The 20,055-nt window shown below is 40.2% G+C and overlaps 1 protein-coding gene and 1 long non-coding RNA gene across 4 annotated transcripts in view; one reads left to right on the top strand and one right to left on the bottom strand.

The window, feature by feature from the left end:
• On the top strand, window positions 1-5,128 carry LOC121812045. Its single transcript, XR_006052835.1, has 2 exons — window positions 1-364; window positions 4,230-5,128. It is a non-coding gene; the product is annotated as an uncharacterized LOC121812045 (long non-coding RNA).
• Window positions 5,129-9,383: 4,255 nt separating this feature from the next.
• The window catches only part of si:ch211-207e14.4 (interleukin-17 receptor D), a 14,408-nt gene continuing 3,736 nt past the window's right edge, over window positions 9,384-20,055 (bottom strand). The window contains exons 2-12 of one of the 3 annotated variants that reach the window (XM_005944806.3): window positions 19,020-19,104; window positions 16,397-16,555; window positions 15,920-16,038; window positions 14,627-14,750; window positions 14,414-14,452; window positions 14,173-14,318; window positions 13,979-14,053; window positions 11,542-11,608; window positions 10,919-11,062; window positions 10,599-10,771; window positions 9,384-10,436 (exon numbers count right to left, since the gene is read on the bottom strand). In XM_005944806.3, the coding sequence (XP_005944868.1) occupies window positions 9,921-10,436; window positions 10,599-10,771; window positions 10,919-11,062; window positions 11,542-11,608; window positions 13,979-14,053; window positions 14,173-14,318; window positions 14,414-14,452; window positions 14,627-14,750; window positions 15,920-16,038; window positions 16,397-16,555; window positions 19,020-19,104 (1,647 nt within the window). In that variant the 3' untranslated portion in view covers window positions 9,384-9,920. Of the gene's footprint in view, window positions 10,437-10,598; window positions 10,772-10,918; window positions 11,066-11,541; window positions 11,609-13,978; window positions 14,054-14,172; window positions 14,319-14,413; window positions 14,453-14,626; window positions 14,751-15,919; window positions 16,039-16,396; window positions 16,556-19,019; window positions 19,105-20,055 lie in introns of all 3 variants that reach the window. The other 2 variants (XM_005944805.3, XM_042213079.1) reach the window with 2 other exon arrangements.

The following is a 20,055-nucleotide window of genomic DNA, read 5'->3' as shown; positions in this document are numbered from 1 at the left end:
ATGGTAACGCGGGGTCCGCTGTGGCCGGCTGGCTGAACAGTAGGCTAACGAGTAGGACCATTGACTGTAGAAAACACGCAGCCTCGCTGTTTCGCGGTTGTTTTAGTGCAATTTTGCTGCTTGAGTCATCCATTTGGTTGACTTTTTTTGGGGAAAATCGACCGTAAACAAGGTGCGAATATCACACCGAAAACGAAGCGCCTTACAGGAGTTTCCCCACCGGAAATAGCATATGCTATGGAGGAAAGGCTAATCAACGCCGTAGCAAACCCGCAGCTGTACGACACCAGTTCCTTTCTGTACCGAGACAGGAATAAAAAGGACCGAGCTTGGAGGAAGATATGTGAAAAGATCGGGCAACCTGGTAAGTTCATTCATTTCTCTTTTGAAATTTTTGACTGAGCCGAAGCCGCGCAAAAACTATTAGTACAATAGTACTAATAGGAAGGAATAACAGAGTTATGAAGATACTTGAAAACCAGATAATTTTTGAATTCTATATATAACCCCTTTGTAAACCCTGTTCACCAAAGTCTATTTACTAACAAACGTAAAGCTATTACACATAAAAAATACACAGAAACATTGGAAATCACTTTTTGGCACAACACTGTCTCGCTATTTTCCCACTGATGTACAAATACCTTTCTGCTTTTATGCATGTTGTTATATAGGAATATATGTTATTGTTTATTAATAAACAGCACACAGTGGTCCCGCTGTTCATGTTGCCTCGCTTTTTCGCAGATTTGTTTATTACACAGTACAGCTTTCAACAATGCGCATTGCATTCTGCAGCCTGATTGACAAATCTCCTCCGTGTCGCGTCTCCTGCACTTGCCAAATTTACCGTGTTTGGTTTTGATAACCATCACGTCCAATAGAAAAGACAACACAAAAACACCCATAAATGACCCTCATAACTTTTAATAATTTGTTATTTCTTACTCAGTTCAAACTGTGGGTAGAAAATGCTGTGCTGTCATCTGACCTGTTCTCTCGCTCTCTGTCTCTCTCTCTCTCTCTCTCACACACACACACACACACACACACAAACACACACACACACACACACACACATCTCACACACAAAAAACAAACAAAGGTTTGTCATATCGCTTACAAATGAAACAACCTTATATAAAAAACACCAGCATGCTCTCACCCAGGTGATACTTGAGCATACCTGACAGCTGCTGAGGGTCACCTGGACACAGAAACACAAACAGGTCTGATCTCATTTCCTTCTTCATGCTAAGCTCTGCTATAAGCCACAACTTGCTTTGCCCCGTGTTTGTAGATGACTGGAATCAGAGCAGAGTCTCTGCATGTCTTTATTAGGGTGGAAGCTGCTACTGATATTTGTGCAGCAGACTAAACAAACAGTTTGTGAACATTCAGCATGTTCAGTCCAATCAAAAAGCAGGAAAATATCCCCACTGAGAAATCTCTACAAGGCACCTCTCAGCATAAGCTGCTGTAAAGAAGAGAGACGCTTTACACACGTGTGTGGAAAGTGTCCATGTGGATAAATTAAGAATGTGAATGAAGAGAAGCTGTGTAGTTGAATAAAACTCACACATCAGCCTGCTGAGTTCATCCTGCGGCAGTGCATTGAAGGCATCGTCGTTGGGAGCGAAGAAGGTAAACACCTTCTCCTGGTTCAAAAGCTCAGTCATACCTGCTGTCTGGATGGCACTGACCAGCATGCAGAAACAGCATTAAATGATGTCAGCTTGAATAGAAACTACACAACAACACACTAACACCTCTGTTTGCTTTCAGTCCATATGCTACACCCGTGGGAAGCAGAAAGCTTGATGTGGTCTGCAGAGTCACTAAGCAGACAACCACCCACAAACCAGACCTGGGACATGTTTCCTTTAGTTAGTTTGCCAAGTTCACACAACACAATACACAGCAAACTACCACTGAAAATAAAAAAAAAACGATTTAAAATATTTTAAATGAACTAACTGAAGCAAAATTGACTCCAAAACAACTATAAAACTATAAAAACAGACGATTCTGTCCACGGGTGCAAGAAGAACAACCTCAGTCCTTGAAATTAAAACAGGAGTACCAGAATTAAAAGCCAAACATCTAAAATCTTCAACGTAAAAACCAAAAAACCAACAGGAAGTATAACTGAAGAAATCGACTTTCTCCCTGGAAGGGCAGGAAAAGTCTCCTGTATCGGTTACCTGTGTCCTCTGGGCTTTGCTGCATGCATTTAGTGATTTCATGCGAACACGAGGATCAATTATTGTCCTGTGAAGGTCTCTGTAGCTTACAAAGAAAAATGAATTAAAGAGACACACACACACAGAGGCAGCTAGACGAGGTAAAAACACTCCTGACTTCCTCTGTGATTTGTGGACAGCTGCAGTGAAGAGCAGCGCTGTGTCTGATCACACCACCTCAGTCGAGTTCAACACAAGTCCAGGTCTGGAGTCGAGTATGAAGACCGAGTGCCAGCAAAGTCAGGAGGCTGGAACACACGTTTACAGACTTTTCATTTCAGATGTGTTACTCCCCAGTCTAGGGGTACAGGAACGTAGCAAACGTAACAAAAATACACAGCCGGTGTTCTGGGAATCCATCCTACCTGACAAACCATCCTACCCGTTGTTCTGCACATGCGCACAACACGAAATTAAGTGGCGAATCGTCCTACCTTTATGAATATTAGCTAGAAGCATACTTTAACGGCTACAATTAAGTGGCAAATCATCCTACCTTTGTTAATAAGAGCTAGGAGAGCTGCTTTTGAGACACTAAGAACTCTGACTGTAAGCTTGACATAAGCTTCCTGCCCTTAGTCTCACTTCGTAGTACAATCCTGAGGTGATGGGAATGAGTCCGACTCCAAGAATCTGCTCGAACTGTGGCTGTAGTGTGAGGGACATGCTGCCCAATCATGGTTTACAAACCCTAAATTAACATGAAAAATTCTTCTTCTTTTTTAGGAATTGAAAGTTTTGAAAACATGTGAACTTTATTGATTCACTGATTCATTTATGAGTGTGGAGTCTAAACTCAGACCCCGCTGACTCAGAGAGTTATTCCCGTGAATGAAAAAAGAAGGCAACAGTATTGATCGATTTACTTGCGCAAGGGAGGCCTCAGTCGCTATCTCAGAAACGCGTGTGTGTGTGTGTGTCTCTGTGTGCGTGACTTCCTGATCACAACTGTTTCTAACAACATCCTTGGTCATAAAGGGGGTAATCTCCCCCACACCCAATGTATGGCTCAATTCCTGTATTGGTTCACCATACACAACACAGTGAAGCCATAAAAAGGGCAGGAACCCCCCCTAGTGGTGCTCTATGTGAGTAAAATGACGCTGAGCGGTCTTGTTTTTGAATACCATGTTATTAAATGTGTCTGTTCTTCTTTGCAGCCTCACTGATAATTAGATAAGAGAAATCTGCATTAAACTGCACAAATTGTTGACGGAAGTTGTCCTTCCGTTTTTGGTTATGCCACTGCACCCAATGGTATCTTGATCCCACGGGCCCTGTTGAAACTGTTATTATATACCCCTGAATTAGAGGATGACTCTGCAGTATACTCACAGCTCACCTGGACCTGCATTTATGCCAAGTTGAATTAGTTACATCAGTCATTTTGGTCAATTATTTTGTGCCTATTTTAAAAATCACGCCTTTTAGGAGTAGTTACTGCCATGATAGCAACAAAATTCAAATATTTTTAGAAATCTGTTTTTAATAGTTTGATGTTGTGCTTCCATTGACCTTATCAATGGTCAGATATTTATTTGCCTGCTTTAGTCTCTTATATGTGGGTGCACTTGATGTGTGTCTTTGTATAACTGGAGGGGACTTATTAACATGCACATAGTTGATCACCTCACTTGATTTGATGCCTTCATGGGCCTTAAGGTTTAAAGCTTCAGCTGAAACCGCTCACATTTTCTTCTTCTTTTGGCTGTTCCCTTTATGGGTCACCACAGAGGATTATTTCACCCTGTCCTCAACACCCTCTTCTGTCACACCAACCCTCTGCATGTCCTCCTTCGCTCCATCAGTCTTCTCCATTGTCCTCCTCTTTTCCTTACTTCGAGGCAGATCCATCTTCAGGATTCTTTGTCCAACATGTCGAAATGATCTCAGCCTTGCCTCTCTGACTTTGTCTTCAAAGTGCTCAACCTGAGCTGTCCCTATGATAGACTCATTTCTAATCCTGTCCATTCTGATCACTTCCAGCAACCATCTTAACATCTCCAACCATCCCACCTCCAAGTCCTCTCAAAGGACACAACTGAATCAAGTAACTAATGCTTCCAGTGAAGAGCCACAGTGGGGAAATAATGGACCCCGAGGTGTCTGTGCTGCTGCACTGTGCACACTGGCAAGGGCTGCTCGGGTCTCAAGTACAAGTGGAGCTTTCCGGGAGGGAAAAAGGCGCACAAAAGTGGCGCGCAGACGAAGGAAAACCCTGGAAAATAATACTTTTACGTTTTGAAATCTACAAAAGTTTGCACTTTGAGAATCAACTTGTGAGAACTGCGAGTAATGCTCATGTATGTGTGAAAAAAGCAGGCTCTCCAGGGCAGAAACAATGTTCTTATTTTTCTCCTCCTTCTCCCTGATGCTCTTCCACTTTAAGCTGGGTCCTTTTTATTCCTGTCTCTCTGTAAATAGCTATATTTTATATATTTATGTTTAATGTTTTTCTGTTTGAGAATTTTAATATTATTTCAAATTTTTGTAATGACTAATGTCTCAGTTCTATTACACGGCAAATATTGGCACACAGCTTGACATATGTAGAATTTATTTCATGTTATACTAATGGAAAAATATACTACTATATAGGAACATAGTGAAGACCAATTATTTAAGAGAATAAAGAGAAGTTAGTTTATTTTGGAGGCAAGCTCCATTTATTAAGAAATTCTTTTTTAAAAAGGCAGGAATGCTCTTTAGATGTTTGTGGGTGGCTCAGAGCCGTTGTGGGGAAGTTACTGGGACTTCAAATGGGCTATTCTTTTGTCTGCCAAGACACTGCTCCCTCCTTTGAGAAGTGGGCCATGAACTTCTCCCTCACCAGGACAGCCTCTCTGGAGGAGTTGTTGGCTGCTACACGACCCAGGCCTTTTTTGCCTTTTTTGAAAAATTAACCTGTGATAAGACATAGCATATCAAGATAGAATTGTTATTATCATATAACTAAAGAGGAACTGTTCACATTTTTATCTAGGTCTGAGTTTTAAGAAAGGCTGGTGACCCCTGCTATAGAGTCTGACAGCTGCAGGGATTATATACAAATATTCAACTGGTTCTATACCAGAATTAAACCAGGTCTAAATACAAAAAAAAGGACCTTATAAGATAGACCTTGTGAGTATCACTGGAAATATTCTAATCAGTTGTCTCCATACCACAGTTTACTATCAGTTAGGCAGTTGATGGCGGTAACCTCGGTCGATATATCCCGGCTCCCTGTCACGTAAAATTGGAAGAAGAAAAAAAAAGAGCCAGAATAAAACTTTCTACTACACGTTAGTACCATTCAAACAAAAAATAAAAAATGTTTAGTCAAATGAGAGCACAGAGTGCAATAGTTTTAAGGCTGATTTACAGAAATTGCATTTTTTTCTAAACACGGGAGAAGTCCTCTCATTTCAATTGTGACATTTAAACTACAAAAAAATGAAGACAATAATTTTTTTTATTGTTAAAAATCAGCACAGTTGGAAGTAAACTGTGTGTAGCAAACATTTGTTTGATGAGTTTGCTCACTTGATTTAAATGTCTGTGAAGGTTCTCAGTCATCCAGTTCATCGTAGTCTAAGGAGCTTGGAAAGAAAAGCATCTGGACTTCTTTGCTAGAAGACGTGGCGCCTCTCATCCGAGAAGCTTCTTCAGTTCTAGGGTCAGATGGTGGAGAGCCCCATGGTTCAAGCTTCCTCTTCAGTAACCATTAATAGGGACCAAAGATTTGTCACATTGTCCCCATAAACATGTTTTTATAGAAATCATTGTGACACAAATATTTAGATTCTTATTTCACAATGTGCATGAACTCAAAATCTTTAGTTTCATATTTATAAAGTATCGAAAACAAGGGCGTAGATTTGGCATGGAAGGAAGGGACATGTCCCCACCAATATCCAGTGATTATTGAATTGTCCCCACCAATAATTTGATCTCTTCGACTAAAGAAAAATTAACCCGATAGAAAAAAAGATGGGTAAGGTTAACATTGACTCGAATGAGATTAAACAATGCTGCTGTATGTCCACCAGGAGAGACTGGACAGTATAGATGTAAAACCAATATGCCAGCAGTTTATCTCAGTTAACAAGAGGAGCAGGCATGTGTTTGGCTGCTTCACATAGTGGACATTGAGTTGTTGTGTGGGACACCAGTAGTCCGTCTCTGTTGCTGTAACAGTAGTTCATGTTTAGAATAAAAAAAATCCCAGCTCACTGAGTTGATCGGGCCAATAGTGCCTAAAATGTTGCATAAAATCGCTGAGAGATCTTTTACTTTGTGGTAATCTTAGATGAGTAGTTTTATGGACAAAACCCACCAGGTCATTCAGTGTTCCCTTAGTACTAATGTATAACAGATGTTGGTGTAACTGAAGTAATGTTGTTAAGTCCTTAAAGTCATAGTCTTTTATTGTCATGACTGTATTTGAAGCTATTTTTATGTTTGTATGATACCTGATTTATATGGAATATGATTGAAGTAAACTAAAGCCTAAAATACTTAGTCAGTCATTTGTTTAATAGTAATTTAACATATATAATTCAAATGTAAAACTATGAATTGTAATTTTAAATGGTTTAAAAGCATGTAGAATAGCATATGTAGGCAAGTATATTTCTCCTTTTTTATCAAGAAGCAAAGACAAAAAGGGGAAAAAAAGAAACAGGGCAGGGTTCGGTGGTTGAATCATCCGTCCCCACCAATGCCAAAACCAAATCTACGCCCTTGATCGAAAAGAATACATTATTGCAATGTATGAGCTACACTTCTTGTAAAAAAAAAAAAAGCTGATTGGAAATGCATTAAAAAAAAAAGCTCCTGCTGCACGAATGCAGACCTCCACTGTACACACACACACACACACACACACACACACACTACACACACACACACACACACACACACACACACACACACACACACAAAAGACTGGTGGACCTAAATCTTCACCTCCAAGTCCGTTCACATACAAGAGGAAGAAACTACGCTGGCTTTGAACACACACCATTTATTTCCATAAAAAACACAGCCAGAATCACAAATACAAGTTAAAATCCCCCGTATACAATAAAAAAAGAGTTCTCAATGCGCTAAAAACCCTGCCGGCAGAATTAACTATACACTATTAAAACAAAGCTAAACGAATGTCTCCCATATGCTAAAATTCCCCTCCCACAGTCCCATAATCCCGCAGTACAGCCACACGCGGGCGAATGTTCCTTATCTGACACAGGAGAGGAATTTCTCTTCCGGGATGGAAACCACGCCGGGCAGAAGAACAAGGAGGGGGCTCCTGTCGCAGACCTGTCTCCTCCTGACAGCACGTCGCCGCACAGTCTCGCCCCACTCCACACCTATACCTACCTCCCTCGTAGCACTGTCAGATGCAGGCAGAGGGGCATCCCTGCCCTGTTGTGAATTGCAGCCATCGCCACCCACTGTTGCTGTTCCTGCCGTTGGGACTGGATCACTGAACGACTCGTGGCACCCCACAGTCAGGCAGCAGTTCCTTCAACACACGTGCGGGCTTACACGCGTTCCTTTTTCTCCTGCTCACCTTTCATGCATCGCTTCTCTTGTTTCTTCTTCTTCTTCTTCTTCTTCTTCTTCTTCTTCTTCTTCTTCTTCTTCTTCCTCTTCTTCTTCCTCTTCCTCTTCCTCCTCCTCCTCCTCCTCCATTTTAATGGCAGTTGGCAAACAACCTTCTCTTGTCTCTGCGCTCACTATCTCCTTTAACAGGTCAGCCCGGCGGCTGATAGGGCATCTTAGTGAACGCCCCCACCTCACAGGTGCCTACAATTGTCTGCTTAGTCCACAGTGGATTAAAGGAATATGGTACAACAACACTAACACACATAATATAAATATGAGGATAAAACTATGCAATATAAATATCAATAAACAAACATGCAATATAAATATCACAATAAAATCATCTGTCTCAGCTGAACTATGGACACGCACACACATACACTTACACTGATAAGCACTCATACATCCCCCCTCCCCTTCCAATGCCTTTGATGCTTGTTGCCTCCTGGGAACACGAGGCGGGTCTGGGCCCGCGCTGGAGAGTCGGTGCAGTGGCAGGATGGCTGCTGTGTTGCCTGGGATTACTCCTCATCCCTTACCCAACCCTGTTGCTGGTCACGTGCTCCATAATGTTGTACTGTGGACATTTATGTGCTTTCTGTGCAGAGGAGTGTTTTTGTTTCCTGTTCTCATGCTGTCCTCTATAGCCCAGCATGAACAGAGGTCTCTTTTTTTCCTCTTGTACTTTCCCATTGTAGTGTATATTGCAGTGTTTTTTTCTGTAATGCAACCGTTCTCTGACTTGTATCCCCATGTGATGTCTGTGTACTGTGTGTAAGGTCGGGGGCGGGTTCATTCCACTGCCAGGCAACCTGCCACTGCTTGTGGCAAAAAAATTTGAACTTGAACTTGAACACACATTCACACACTGGTGATGGCAAGCTACAGTGTAGCCACAGCCGCCCTGGGGCGCACTGACGGAGGCGAATGGTGCCTTTCCAGATGTGTAAGGTGCCAATTCCATCTTCACCAATGTACCCCCATACCATCAGAGATGCAAACTTTTGAACAAGCTGGATGTTCAGTCTCCTCTTTAATCCAGACAAAGCAGCGTCCATGTTTTCAAAAAGAATTTCAAATTTAAATTCGTCTGACCACAGAACAGTTTTCCACCTCGTCTCAGTCTATTTCAAATGAACTCTGGCCAAAATTAGACAACAGTGATCTGGATTATGTTCACATCTGGCTTCTTTTGTAAACTCATATCGTAAACTGTTGCCATTTAACCATATTAGTTGCAAATTGTTCCTCCAGCTGTTTCATTTTAGTGTCACTGACTTTTCCAGCCTTTTGTTGACCTATTCCAACAAGTGAGCTGTTAGTTACGCTGCTGACATTTGGTAATAAACAGATAATCTTTAATTATGGTCTGTCTTGTAATTGTTATATTCAGAAAAATGGAACAGTGATCGACGATATAAAATTCCCCCCTGTTTTTAATACAGTGTGTGTATGAGCCAATATTTAACCAAGACTGTTTCTGATCAAAGACAAGCTGAGGACTTACAGCACCAGCAAAATGTTAAAAAACAAACAAAAAACAAGTCTCAATAAAATGGCATTATTTGAAACTTTTTTATTTTATTAAAATTTTCGATGTAAATAGATTTTATTATTTTACACAAATATAATGTAATATACAAGACAAGACATTTATTCATATGTTTAAATGACATGAAGCTTTGATTTCCATTTGTACGCAGAGATGTACACAGACACGTGAAGCATGGCTGTAAAGTTGCCTGTTTACAATATTTAAAATGCAACTTCAAAATAAACAGTCTTACAGAGTAAGCTTGATAATAAGATTAATAGCTGATGTACTCATGGAACCTATTACACAATACTGCAAGAAAATTGACTGAAAATATTTATTTGAGAAAATATCTTTTTGGCCAGGACACATAATACTGGGTGCATATTAAGTTGCATATTAAGGCATTGCAGAGGTCATAGTGTGTGCTGAGGCACAGGTGTAGATCCACTCCTCACGTTTGAGGTGTAAACTCACAGTTTCATTCAACTATCACATATCGAGCTGAGAACTATCATTAACTGAGGGTGTGTAAGTCCCTTCTTCACTATCTAGTCCCCTTCTTCCAGAGAGTGCTGTCCTTTTCCCTCCAATGCCATTCCAGCCTCATAGATAGCCCACTGCAGAGCAGCTCCAGCTGGCACCTTGGCAAAGCCTTTCTCTGAGATGTGGTCTATCTTAAGGTAAGCCCCAGGCCTGTGCAGGGCCACTCCATGGAGGTGGGAGAAGAGCAGTGGTAAGTCACTTGTCAGTACATAGTGAGAAATGAGCCTCAGTTCAGTGGGAATGTCTGTCTCCTCTGAGTACTCGAAAATGGCTGCCATGTATTTGGACAGGTCCTGGCCCCAGGCTTTGGCTCGGCCCACCTCTGCACCAATAAGCTGGATGATTGCATCAGAGCTGTAGGCCTGATCTTCATCACCATCATCATCCTCTGGCTTGGGTCTTTGGTTAAAGCCCCTAGAGCACATCACCAAGACAAAGTCACTTTCCCGGATCTGCCGGCAGTGCCAGGCCATGCTGCCTTCCTCAGCCACGCTCAGAGAGTCCCAAAGATCCAGACACACCTTTGAAGAAAAATAAGTGGGAAGACTTTGTTAATATAAACCGAATCCCATCTTTTTCTCTTATTAAATGCATCTCATACTAACGAACACTTTGGCAAAATCTTGCCAAAACTGCCCTTACAAAATGTGCTGCAAGTTAAGAGATAAAATGTAAAACTGTACCTGAGTGGCCATGTGCTGCTGTATGAAGACACCTAACTGCATGACAGCTTTGACATGAGCGGGGCCCTCATGGCTGCTGTAGCAAATCAGAAGACGAGGAGGGGTCAGCCTGTTTTTGCGCAGTGATACCAATTCTTCCTGATTCCCAACTTCCTCGTGTTTGTTGATGATATCTGATGATTAAAAAAACAAAACATTTTCATGTGCTGCTGGGGAAAGGAGCAGATGGATTAGAGATACTAAATGAAAATGTATAAACGTAATAACTGGCAGTGGTTCAAATACTGATTTTACATGACATGTCTGGGTTGTTTTTGCACCTAGTTGTATGTCAAATTTCTTCATCTGCAGCTTGGTCCTCCTCCTAATGACAATAGCCAGACAGCCTCCAAGTACGGCTACCGCGACCAGACTCAGAGGAAGGACAAAAGCCAAGGAGGGAGTGACAGAGCGTGGAGAGGCATCTTCTGATAACAGCAAAGTTTGAATTATTTCTTGAGACAGTTTAGTGGATTATCTCACTGCTTTTCAAAGTATTAGAATAGTTAAAATAAAAAGACTGATCGCATTGGCCACAAGTGTGTATCAGTAACAGACAGCGAAATACGTATAACAAGTATAACTAACAAAGTAGCATTAATGTGTTTCCTATTTTGCACAGAAGTCGGCGTCATCTGCACAAGGGTGGAAATCTTGCGACCAAAACAATTAGGAGGGTTGCTTGCTGCCGCACCTTCACCTAGTGAAAGCCAGTAACTGCTTGCCATTGGGGAATACACATTTTTCATGTCCAGTGATAGTTCTTGAGAAATTTGTGCATGCATGCAAGAAACCTGAATATGGTTCAGGAGATATAACTTTACAACTAAAAGTACAGAAAGCTTTGTACACACTGTGACATAGTAATTGTGTGAATATGCAGCAACAAAACAGCTTTCCTTACCTTTCTGAGAGTGCTCGACATGAACATTGAACATTTTCCTAACTGCATCCACTTCATTAGCTGCAATCTGTGGAAAAAAGTCAAAAAGGTGAAGCATGAAAGTACATATCTGACTGAGCAAGTGAACATTTTGTCCTCTAAGTTAATGTGTTAGGAGCAGGAAGATTAGGCAAGCCCAAGGATTTGAGCAAGTTTGACAAGGACTAAATTGTGATGGCTAGATGACTGGGTCAGAGCATCTCCAAACCTGTAGCTCTTGTGGGCTCTTCTGGGCCTGCTATGGTCAGTATCTATCAAAAGTGTTCCAAAAAAGGAACAGTGGGGAACCAGAGACTGGGTGTGTGGGGACTGAAGGCTGGGCAGTGTAGTCTGATCCAACATGAGCTACTGTAGCTAAAATTGCCAAAAAAGTTACCTCTGATTCTGATAGAAAGGTGTCAGAATACACAGTGCATCACAGTTTCTTGTGTATGGGGATGCATCGCCAAAAACAAGTGAGGGTTACTATGCCAACCACATCCACCATGGAACGTGCCAACAATGGGCAAGTGAGCATCCGAACTGGACCACCTGACCATCACGTGGATGGTCGGGTGTGTGATGGCTTACCTAGGGGAACACCTCCACTGGGATGCACTATTGGAAGCTATCCATGTCAATGTTACTTTGACATGTAGCACCTACACTAGCAGTCAAATGTTTGGACACACCTTCTCATTTAATGGTTTTTCTTTATTTTTTACTACTTTCTCTACTGTAGATACATACTGAAGACATCAAATATATGAAGAAAGATATATGGAATTATGTAGCAAAGAAAAAAATTGATAAATAACTCTAAATATGTCTTATACTTCTGATTCAAGAGTAGCTACTCTGTGCTGCGTTGACAGGGCTCTAAACCCTTCTCTCAAGCTTCATGATATAGTCTCCTGAAATGGTTTTCACCTCACAGCTGTGCCTCATCAGGGTTCATTTGTGGAATTTCTTGCCTGCTGGCAGCCCTATCTGACAACTGTTAGAATTTGTGTTATGGCAAGAACTAATCGGCTAAGTAAAGAGAAAGAACAGGCCGTCATTACTTTAAGAAATGAAGGTCAGTCAGTCCAGAAAATTGCAAAAACTTTGAATGTGTCCCCGAGTGCAGTCGCAAAACCCATCAAGCGTTACAATCAGTGATGGGAATGACGGCGTTACTTTTTTCAGTAACGAGTAATCTAACTAATTAGTATTTCTATCGTTACAACGGCGTTACTGTTACTAACAAGAAAATGCGGTGCGGTCGCGTTACTATTTTCCAACAAACAGACGGTTGAAGCTGTGTTCAGCTTACCGCACCTTGGGGTGAGATAGACTGCAGAGTGAAGGCAAAAGGGCCAACGAGTGCATCTCCGGGAACTCCTTCAAGACTCTTGGAAAACCATTTCAGGTGACTACCTCATGAAGCTAATCGAGGGGAATGCCAAGAGTGTGCAAAGTAATAAAGGGAGCCTATTTAAAAAAACAAAACAACTAAAATCTAAAACATGTTTTGAGTTACTTCACACTTTTTTGTTTACTAAATGACTCCATATGTGTTCATTGATAGTTTTGATGTCTTCAGTGAGAATCTACAATGTAAATAGTCATTAAAATAAATAAAAACCATTAAATCAGAAGGTGTGTCCAAACTTTTGACTGGTAGTGTACCTAAGAATTATTGCAGAACATGTATATGCTTTCATAGAAACGGTGTTCCCTAATAGCTGTGGGGCTCTTTCAGCAGGATAATGCACCCTGCCACAAAGCAAAAATGCTTCAGGAATGGTTTAAGGAGCACAACAACAAGTTTGAGGTGTTGAACTGGCCTCTAAATACCCTAATCCAATCAAGCCATGCATGTGCTGGTTAAACAAGCCAGATACCAAAGCACACATTCAGGAGTGGTAATAAAGTCCATGCTTCGATGGGTCAGGGCTGTTTTGGCAGCAAAAGGAGACACAATATTAGGCAGGTGGTCACAATGATATGTGTGATCTTCGTATATGCATTTCACAACCACTTATTTGCTAACTTTGATTATGTATGTGTGTGTGTGTGGGGGGGGGGGGTTGAGTTGAGCTGTTGTATCAGACAAAGTTAGCTGTTTCTGGGAAAGAGAACAATGAAAGTGCACAAAAACAGGAAAGCTGCTGTCCATAAAGATTAAACGGTTAGTTAAAAGACAGTAAAAGAATGTCAAAAGACCTACAATGTCATCACCTCGCACAATATGACTGATGAGCAAACTATTTTCTGATGAAATTCACACATGTGGTAAAAAGATTTGGGGAAAAAGTCAATAAACACAAAGTCCATTCAAGTATTCAAGTTTACTCATCAACCAAGTCTTTTGGTGGAAAACAGTTATACTTATGTCCACATATACTATAAACAGTGTTAGTTATAATTCTTTTACCTCACAGGTGTAATTGGTTCCTTCTTGAAGGTCGCTCAGTTGATAGCTATGGTGAGTTTTATTTGTAGTCAGATCCTAAGATGATGAAATTAATGCTTGTTACATTTATAAAGAGAACCTAAATGATCAGAAATATCTAAAAATAAATAAAAGGCACTGAATGAAACAAAGGTGCAGCACAGGAAATTACTTACCGGTATTATGTCGGTGTATTTTTTCCTGCCATTTGTGTAACACAGCGAGAAGTAGCTTCTTATTCCCAGATTTGGGGGAGCCAAGTTAAAGGTCACAGTGATGGCAGTGCCTTCCTGCTGAACCTCAATATGTTTAGGGTACCAGTCTGTGACCAGACCATAACATAATGCCATGAATAAAGCAGATCTTTGGAGAAAGACTGTCACAGACTGAACTTCACAGGAAAATAAGTTTTCTCACCATTTTTACACTGCTCAAAGCCATTCTTCTCTGCACATGCTGCAAGAACATGAAGCACATGTTACTCTAAATATTGATTTAATGCAGTGTTGACAGAATAGCAGAGCTGATTGGTGGCAAAATATGTAAATTTATGATAATGCTATTCACTGAAGTTGGACCAAAACTAAAAAGGCAGATTTAAATAATAAAGGTCACCAAACAGCATCTTACATCGTGTAGAGAAGATCTCACTGCGGTAGAAGCTCTCCCACTCCTCAGGCACTGGCAGAGCCATGACAGTAACAGCATACTGGGATCCAAGGGAGAGGCCGGGGAACGGGTCTGACTTGTACACCTGCAGAATAGCATGGACACATTATACACTTCATATATGGTTTGGGGCAGTGAACTGTGATCACAGACGATGGTTCCTGTGTTCCTGAGCTCACGCAGGGATTTCAATGACAGAATCGTGTCTGTTTTTAATGCAACGTCACCCGAGAGGGTCCATGAGGGTCCGGAAATTTCAGTCTTGTCCCTTACTTACTGAGATTTTTTGAGATTCTCAGAATCTTTAGATTAAATTGTGTACTGTAGATGAGATATTTAATCTTCTCATATTAAAATTGAAACTATTCTGAAAGAGGAATTTGTAGATGCTGCCTTTTTCCAGATCAGTGAACTTCTAATCATCTTTACTTCTGAGACACTTTCCCTCTTTAAGAACCTCTTTTTATACCCAATAATATTACTGACCTGTTGCCAGTTAACCTAATGTTCCTCCAGCTGTTTACTCAGTTCAGATTTTTTATGTTTTTCCTTGTTTGCAAATCATTGCATTGTGTTTTTATTTAAATTTTAGGCAATATCGCACAGGGGAACTTTAGTGTGAAAGAGCGATTCTTCGTCAAGAAGAAGAAGTAAAAAGAAGCTAGTTACATGTTGTTGTTACTGTCAGTAGTGTTGCTGCTTTTTCATTCTTTGAGACTTACCAGTTAAAAAAAATTGAATGGAGCTATTCATTGTTGTGTCCATGTGTTTTGAATATATGTAAATAATTTAATAAGTCCACTGCGGACGAGCTTGTTAAAAAAAGGCTTCATCTATAAACAATAGTCTTCTATGTCCTGCCTCATATTTACAGCATTTGGATGATCTTTAGTATAAAATGTTAAACGGTTTCCTCCAAGGACATGTTGTCAGTTTTATGTTTGATCGTAATCTCATCCAGAACATTATTTTGTTTTATTCTGTATTCAGTGTTTTGCAGTTTTCACCCCAAAACTGAAAGATGCTGTTTAAGCTCTGGTTCAAGGGAATGTAACTGAGAAAAATTTTGAAACCACTTGTAACTCAAAACATTTGTAAATGGAAATATATCCACATGAAGCCAGTTATTGTGTTCTTTATTTGTAATCATAGCTAGCTGTAACTTAAAACTTTAAAAGCTTCACGTTTTCTTTGTGTGGTCTAACACAATAAAAGGAAAAATAACACAGCCAAAGCCAGCGGGGCCCTTCCTACCCGTTGAGCATGTGAAGTTGGGAGGGATAAGTTGCGGTGGAAGAGAAAGAGCTGACAGGCAATGCTAGTCCCTCCCAGAGCCTGGAGGGACACCTGAAAGCCACGAAGGAAGGCGATCCCTGCAGCAAACACAAAAGAAACAAAGAATTAGCAACAACCCTTCATCCAACTTGCACACTGTGTGTACGAGTGTTTACGTCTGAGAGTTTGTTCTTTCTTTTGTTTTTTATCAGGCTCCTACGTTGTCATGTGTCAGTGCCTCAGTCACATAGTACAATAAGAAAATTTTTTTTGGAGACATCTCGCATATGTCTCATAATTGAAGTCAGATGTCTTTTTTAACCTCTCATAATAATAAAGAAAAACAAATCATAGATATCCCACCACCAAGAGAAAAATTACCCTTTTCACTTAGAAACTTAGGATACGACATGATAAATGATAGGTATATATTCTCAATAAGCAAACAAATTTTACCATAGTAACTGGGTTTCCAGGAGACAATGATGGTGTCAGATTGGGAGTTTGAGTCATTTAAAAACTCAACCTTCACATCATTTGGTGCTTGGACGTAGTGTTGACAGATTTTAGGGTCTTCATTTCCCAGCAGCTCAAAACATGGCCATGGAATACAACCTGAAGAGGAATAATGAGGAAAACACTTCAATAATAGCTCTGAGAGGCTGCACTTGCTAATCCCAACATGCTAACACATTTAAATTAATATGGTTGGAATGCTAAGATGGTAATATTTGCACCACAAATAGTTACAGTTTGGGCTGATGGGAATGTTATTGTAAACAATGGTCATAAAGCTGACAGCGGTAATGAAAGGAAAATACAGATAACACAATTCTCTGACCAATCCTCAGTTTTTCAAATGTAATCTAGCTGGACTGACCCAATCCAAATCTGGTTCAATGGAGAAATAGGATTGCAAGATCGGATAAGATCAGGTAATCCAAAATTATTATTTTTTAAAATCTGGATTAAACACATTTTAATAGGAAAATAATTTATTTGATCCAGAATATCAGGATTACCCGGATCCCAGCAGAGGGTTGAATTCAGTCTGATCACAAAGGAAAAATCAAAACTCAAAAAGCAATCAAACAAGAAAACTAGACGTGATAAACAGAGTTAAGAGCTGGCAAACTGGATTATTGCCTACTCTGTGTTAGGTATTTATGCAACAAAATATTGTTATGCACTTATTTCAGTCATTTTATGATGCACTGTATTTTATAGATACAATATAAACATTAAGATCTTCAGTTTTTAATTAATTAAAGTGGTAAAGAGAGGAAATACAAGTAATCAATTACGAATGTTAAAGCTGATTACAGTACATAACAGTTAAACCATTGCAAATTTAAATCTGTAGACATGCTCTTAATGATTTCTGCCATCAGCATGTTGTTGCTGTACAAAGAGCAATGTTCATGTTTTAAAACCTGCTTTGTCAACTACATGCATGAACCCTCTCTCCTTCATCACAGTGGGGATAATCTGAACAAGACTTGGTGTTATGTTCACCATTTGCATTTGTTTCACATGTCACATTCAACATACATCACTCCTACATAACTTAACGGTCAGTTGAGTTTTTGCTAGTGTAATTAATCAGTTATCTTTTATTTTATGTGAATTTTGGAACCCCCCTGAATCCCAGTTAATCCCAGTAATTTGATGAGCCGGATGTGATAATCCTCAAAAGTCTGTACCTTGATCAGCATACATTCATTCTTGTTTGAACTACTGGAACAAAATTGAGCTGTATTACTCGATCCATGGAAGGAAAAAAATGTATTACCAAACCCAGACAATTTTCATCTTTGGAACGACCGGGCAGTGGGGAACATGACTGTCTAAAGCAGATTTAATATTAGTCATGGTGTTAGCATCAATTAGACAAGCACTAGCTGTAGTAATCCTGATAAATGTACTGCAGTTTTAATACTTCTAGACATTATTTGACGTGTACATGTGCAAATTCTACACGATGCCTGTTTATGGGATGAGTGCAATACAACTATGTTGTCTTTATTTTTGTATTTTTTTAAACCTTTTTTTGTGGATTCAGCTAAATAAAAGAGAACAAATTATTGTTTTTGTGCCAAGCCGGTTGTAAAAAAAAAAACAAGGAAAAAAAGAAAGAAAAAAGATATATTTTAACACTGATTCTTTGCAAAATTCTCAGTAGCATGTAGCCACAACAATCACTCATCCATTGATTTAGGGGTCTTTTTTATGCTTGAATGATTCATAGGTCAGTGTGAAGTGGCTAAGCAAACAAAAAAGCATTCCTTGGGACTTGAGTGAAAATGAGTGTAAAAGCAGCCAAAAGAAAAACTTTGAAAAACCTCCAGAAAGAAACTGTTTCTCAAAAGCACTCTTAAAAGCTAAAAGACCGATTAATCCTCTGGGGACCATGAATAACCAAATTACATGGAGATTTGCTGACAGCTGAGCAAAGTTTTGTGTTGACATGGATCTAGTTGGACCAACAGCTGCCAGTCATTACGTTATAAAAAACATATTGGCAGCAGTCAGCTGTAGTGCCTCAGCCTCCAAGTAGATGCACCTATGGGTTGCCTTATTCTTAAGTTATCGCATTCAGAAGGCTTGACCTCTAACCTGCTGGTCTGAAGCATTCAGCTATGTGCTAGTGCAGTGCCAAGAAGGAACTGGTGTTGAAACTGTGATGATCCTAGTGAAACAACCATTGATCTGAGAAGCGTTATGAGGTAATTAGTCTGTCATTCTACAGAGAGAAATATTATTTACAAATGGAAAACACTGAAGACAATGTTGAAAGGAGTGGACATCTCTGCCAATTCTGCAAAAGTTAGCATGTTAAATGTTGAAATTAATCACAGTACAATTAGAAAAAGATCGAGCACGGAAGGTGGAAGGGTCGGAAGTTTACCAGGAAAGAGAGAAAAAAAATGATGGTTGAAGCAGATGCTGCGCAGAGATAATAATTACAAGGTGAACCACATTCTTAGCACTGTGGAAATAGGTGTGAACAAAGTTCATTCAAACCTCAAACTCACATAGAGCTCAGATATTTGCAGTATGATGTTTGAACCTGACTTACTTCCAAACCTTTCAATGGATTTAAAGCCCAGAGCCTTTCTGACATCACTCCTGGTTATTCTGCAGTATTCACATGCTGGACCGCCCTGCATAGGAGAAAATAAAGAGGTCAAACTGTACACACTCATCTATATCTCTTTCGTAGTTTTGTGCACACAAGGTTCAATTTGACCTTCCCTTTAACTTTATAATAAAAAGCAGGGCTGTGTACAATCCCTGTTCAGCTGCCAAAAGTGAGGAGGAGTAGGGAAGGGAAAAATGTGACTTAATAGCAGCAACAATAAAATGGATGTCACAGAACTGTGTCGCAATTCCTGCTTCCCAACAATGAACTGATATCCTTTGGCAAAAAGCTCCAGAATCACAAGAGACCCTGGACGCGGCAGTTTTGCTTTACTCTTCATAGAGCTTAAGTTTCAGTAACTTATGTATCTGAAATGTATCTGTCCAACACTATGAAAGCCTTCCATGAGAGACAGTCTGAAAACGTTCAACTGTGCACTCTTCCAAAGTGTGTCTTTATCCTGTCTATCTCCCCTCACCCCCAACCGGTCGTGGCTAATGGCCACACTTCCTGTTAACCCTTGTATGGTGTTCGGGTCTGTGAGACCCGTTTTCAGTTTTTCTCAAAAGAAAAATTAAACAATTATTTTGTCAACCTGAAATTCATTGGCTTTGGCTTATTTTCTGTGAAGAACATAAATACGAACTAATTTTCAATGACCTCATACTGTACCTCCCCCCACGCATTTACATTACATACAAGGTGTTCGGGTCCACTGGACCCAGGTCTAATAAAAGTGTTGAAAGTGTAGGTCCTGTGTTCCCACACTCTGTCTTCCTCCTTTCTGGTGCTGCTGATGTTGTTTTCTTCCCCTCCTGCTCCCGCACAAAATTCAACTATCAACACCGTCTGCTCTTACATTCCCGCACATTTTACCCTCTTTCTTGAGGGATCCAAATTTTATGTTCTCATACACTGTCCCACCTGCAAATTAGGGGCATAATACTATAAATAAGACTTTGCCAGTGTGGTT

Source organism: Haplochromis burtoni, unplaced genomic scaffold, assembly GCF_018398535.1.
Source record: "Haplochromis burtoni strain Fernald_Lab_line unplaced genomic scaffold, NCSU_Asbu1 Contig_415, whole genome shotgun sequence".
Taxonomy (NCBI): domain Eukaryota; kingdom Metazoa; phylum Chordata; class Actinopteri; order Cichliformes; family Cichlidae; genus Haplochromis; species Haplochromis burtoni.
This window is presented reverse-complemented; position numbering and strand designations above follow the sequence as displayed.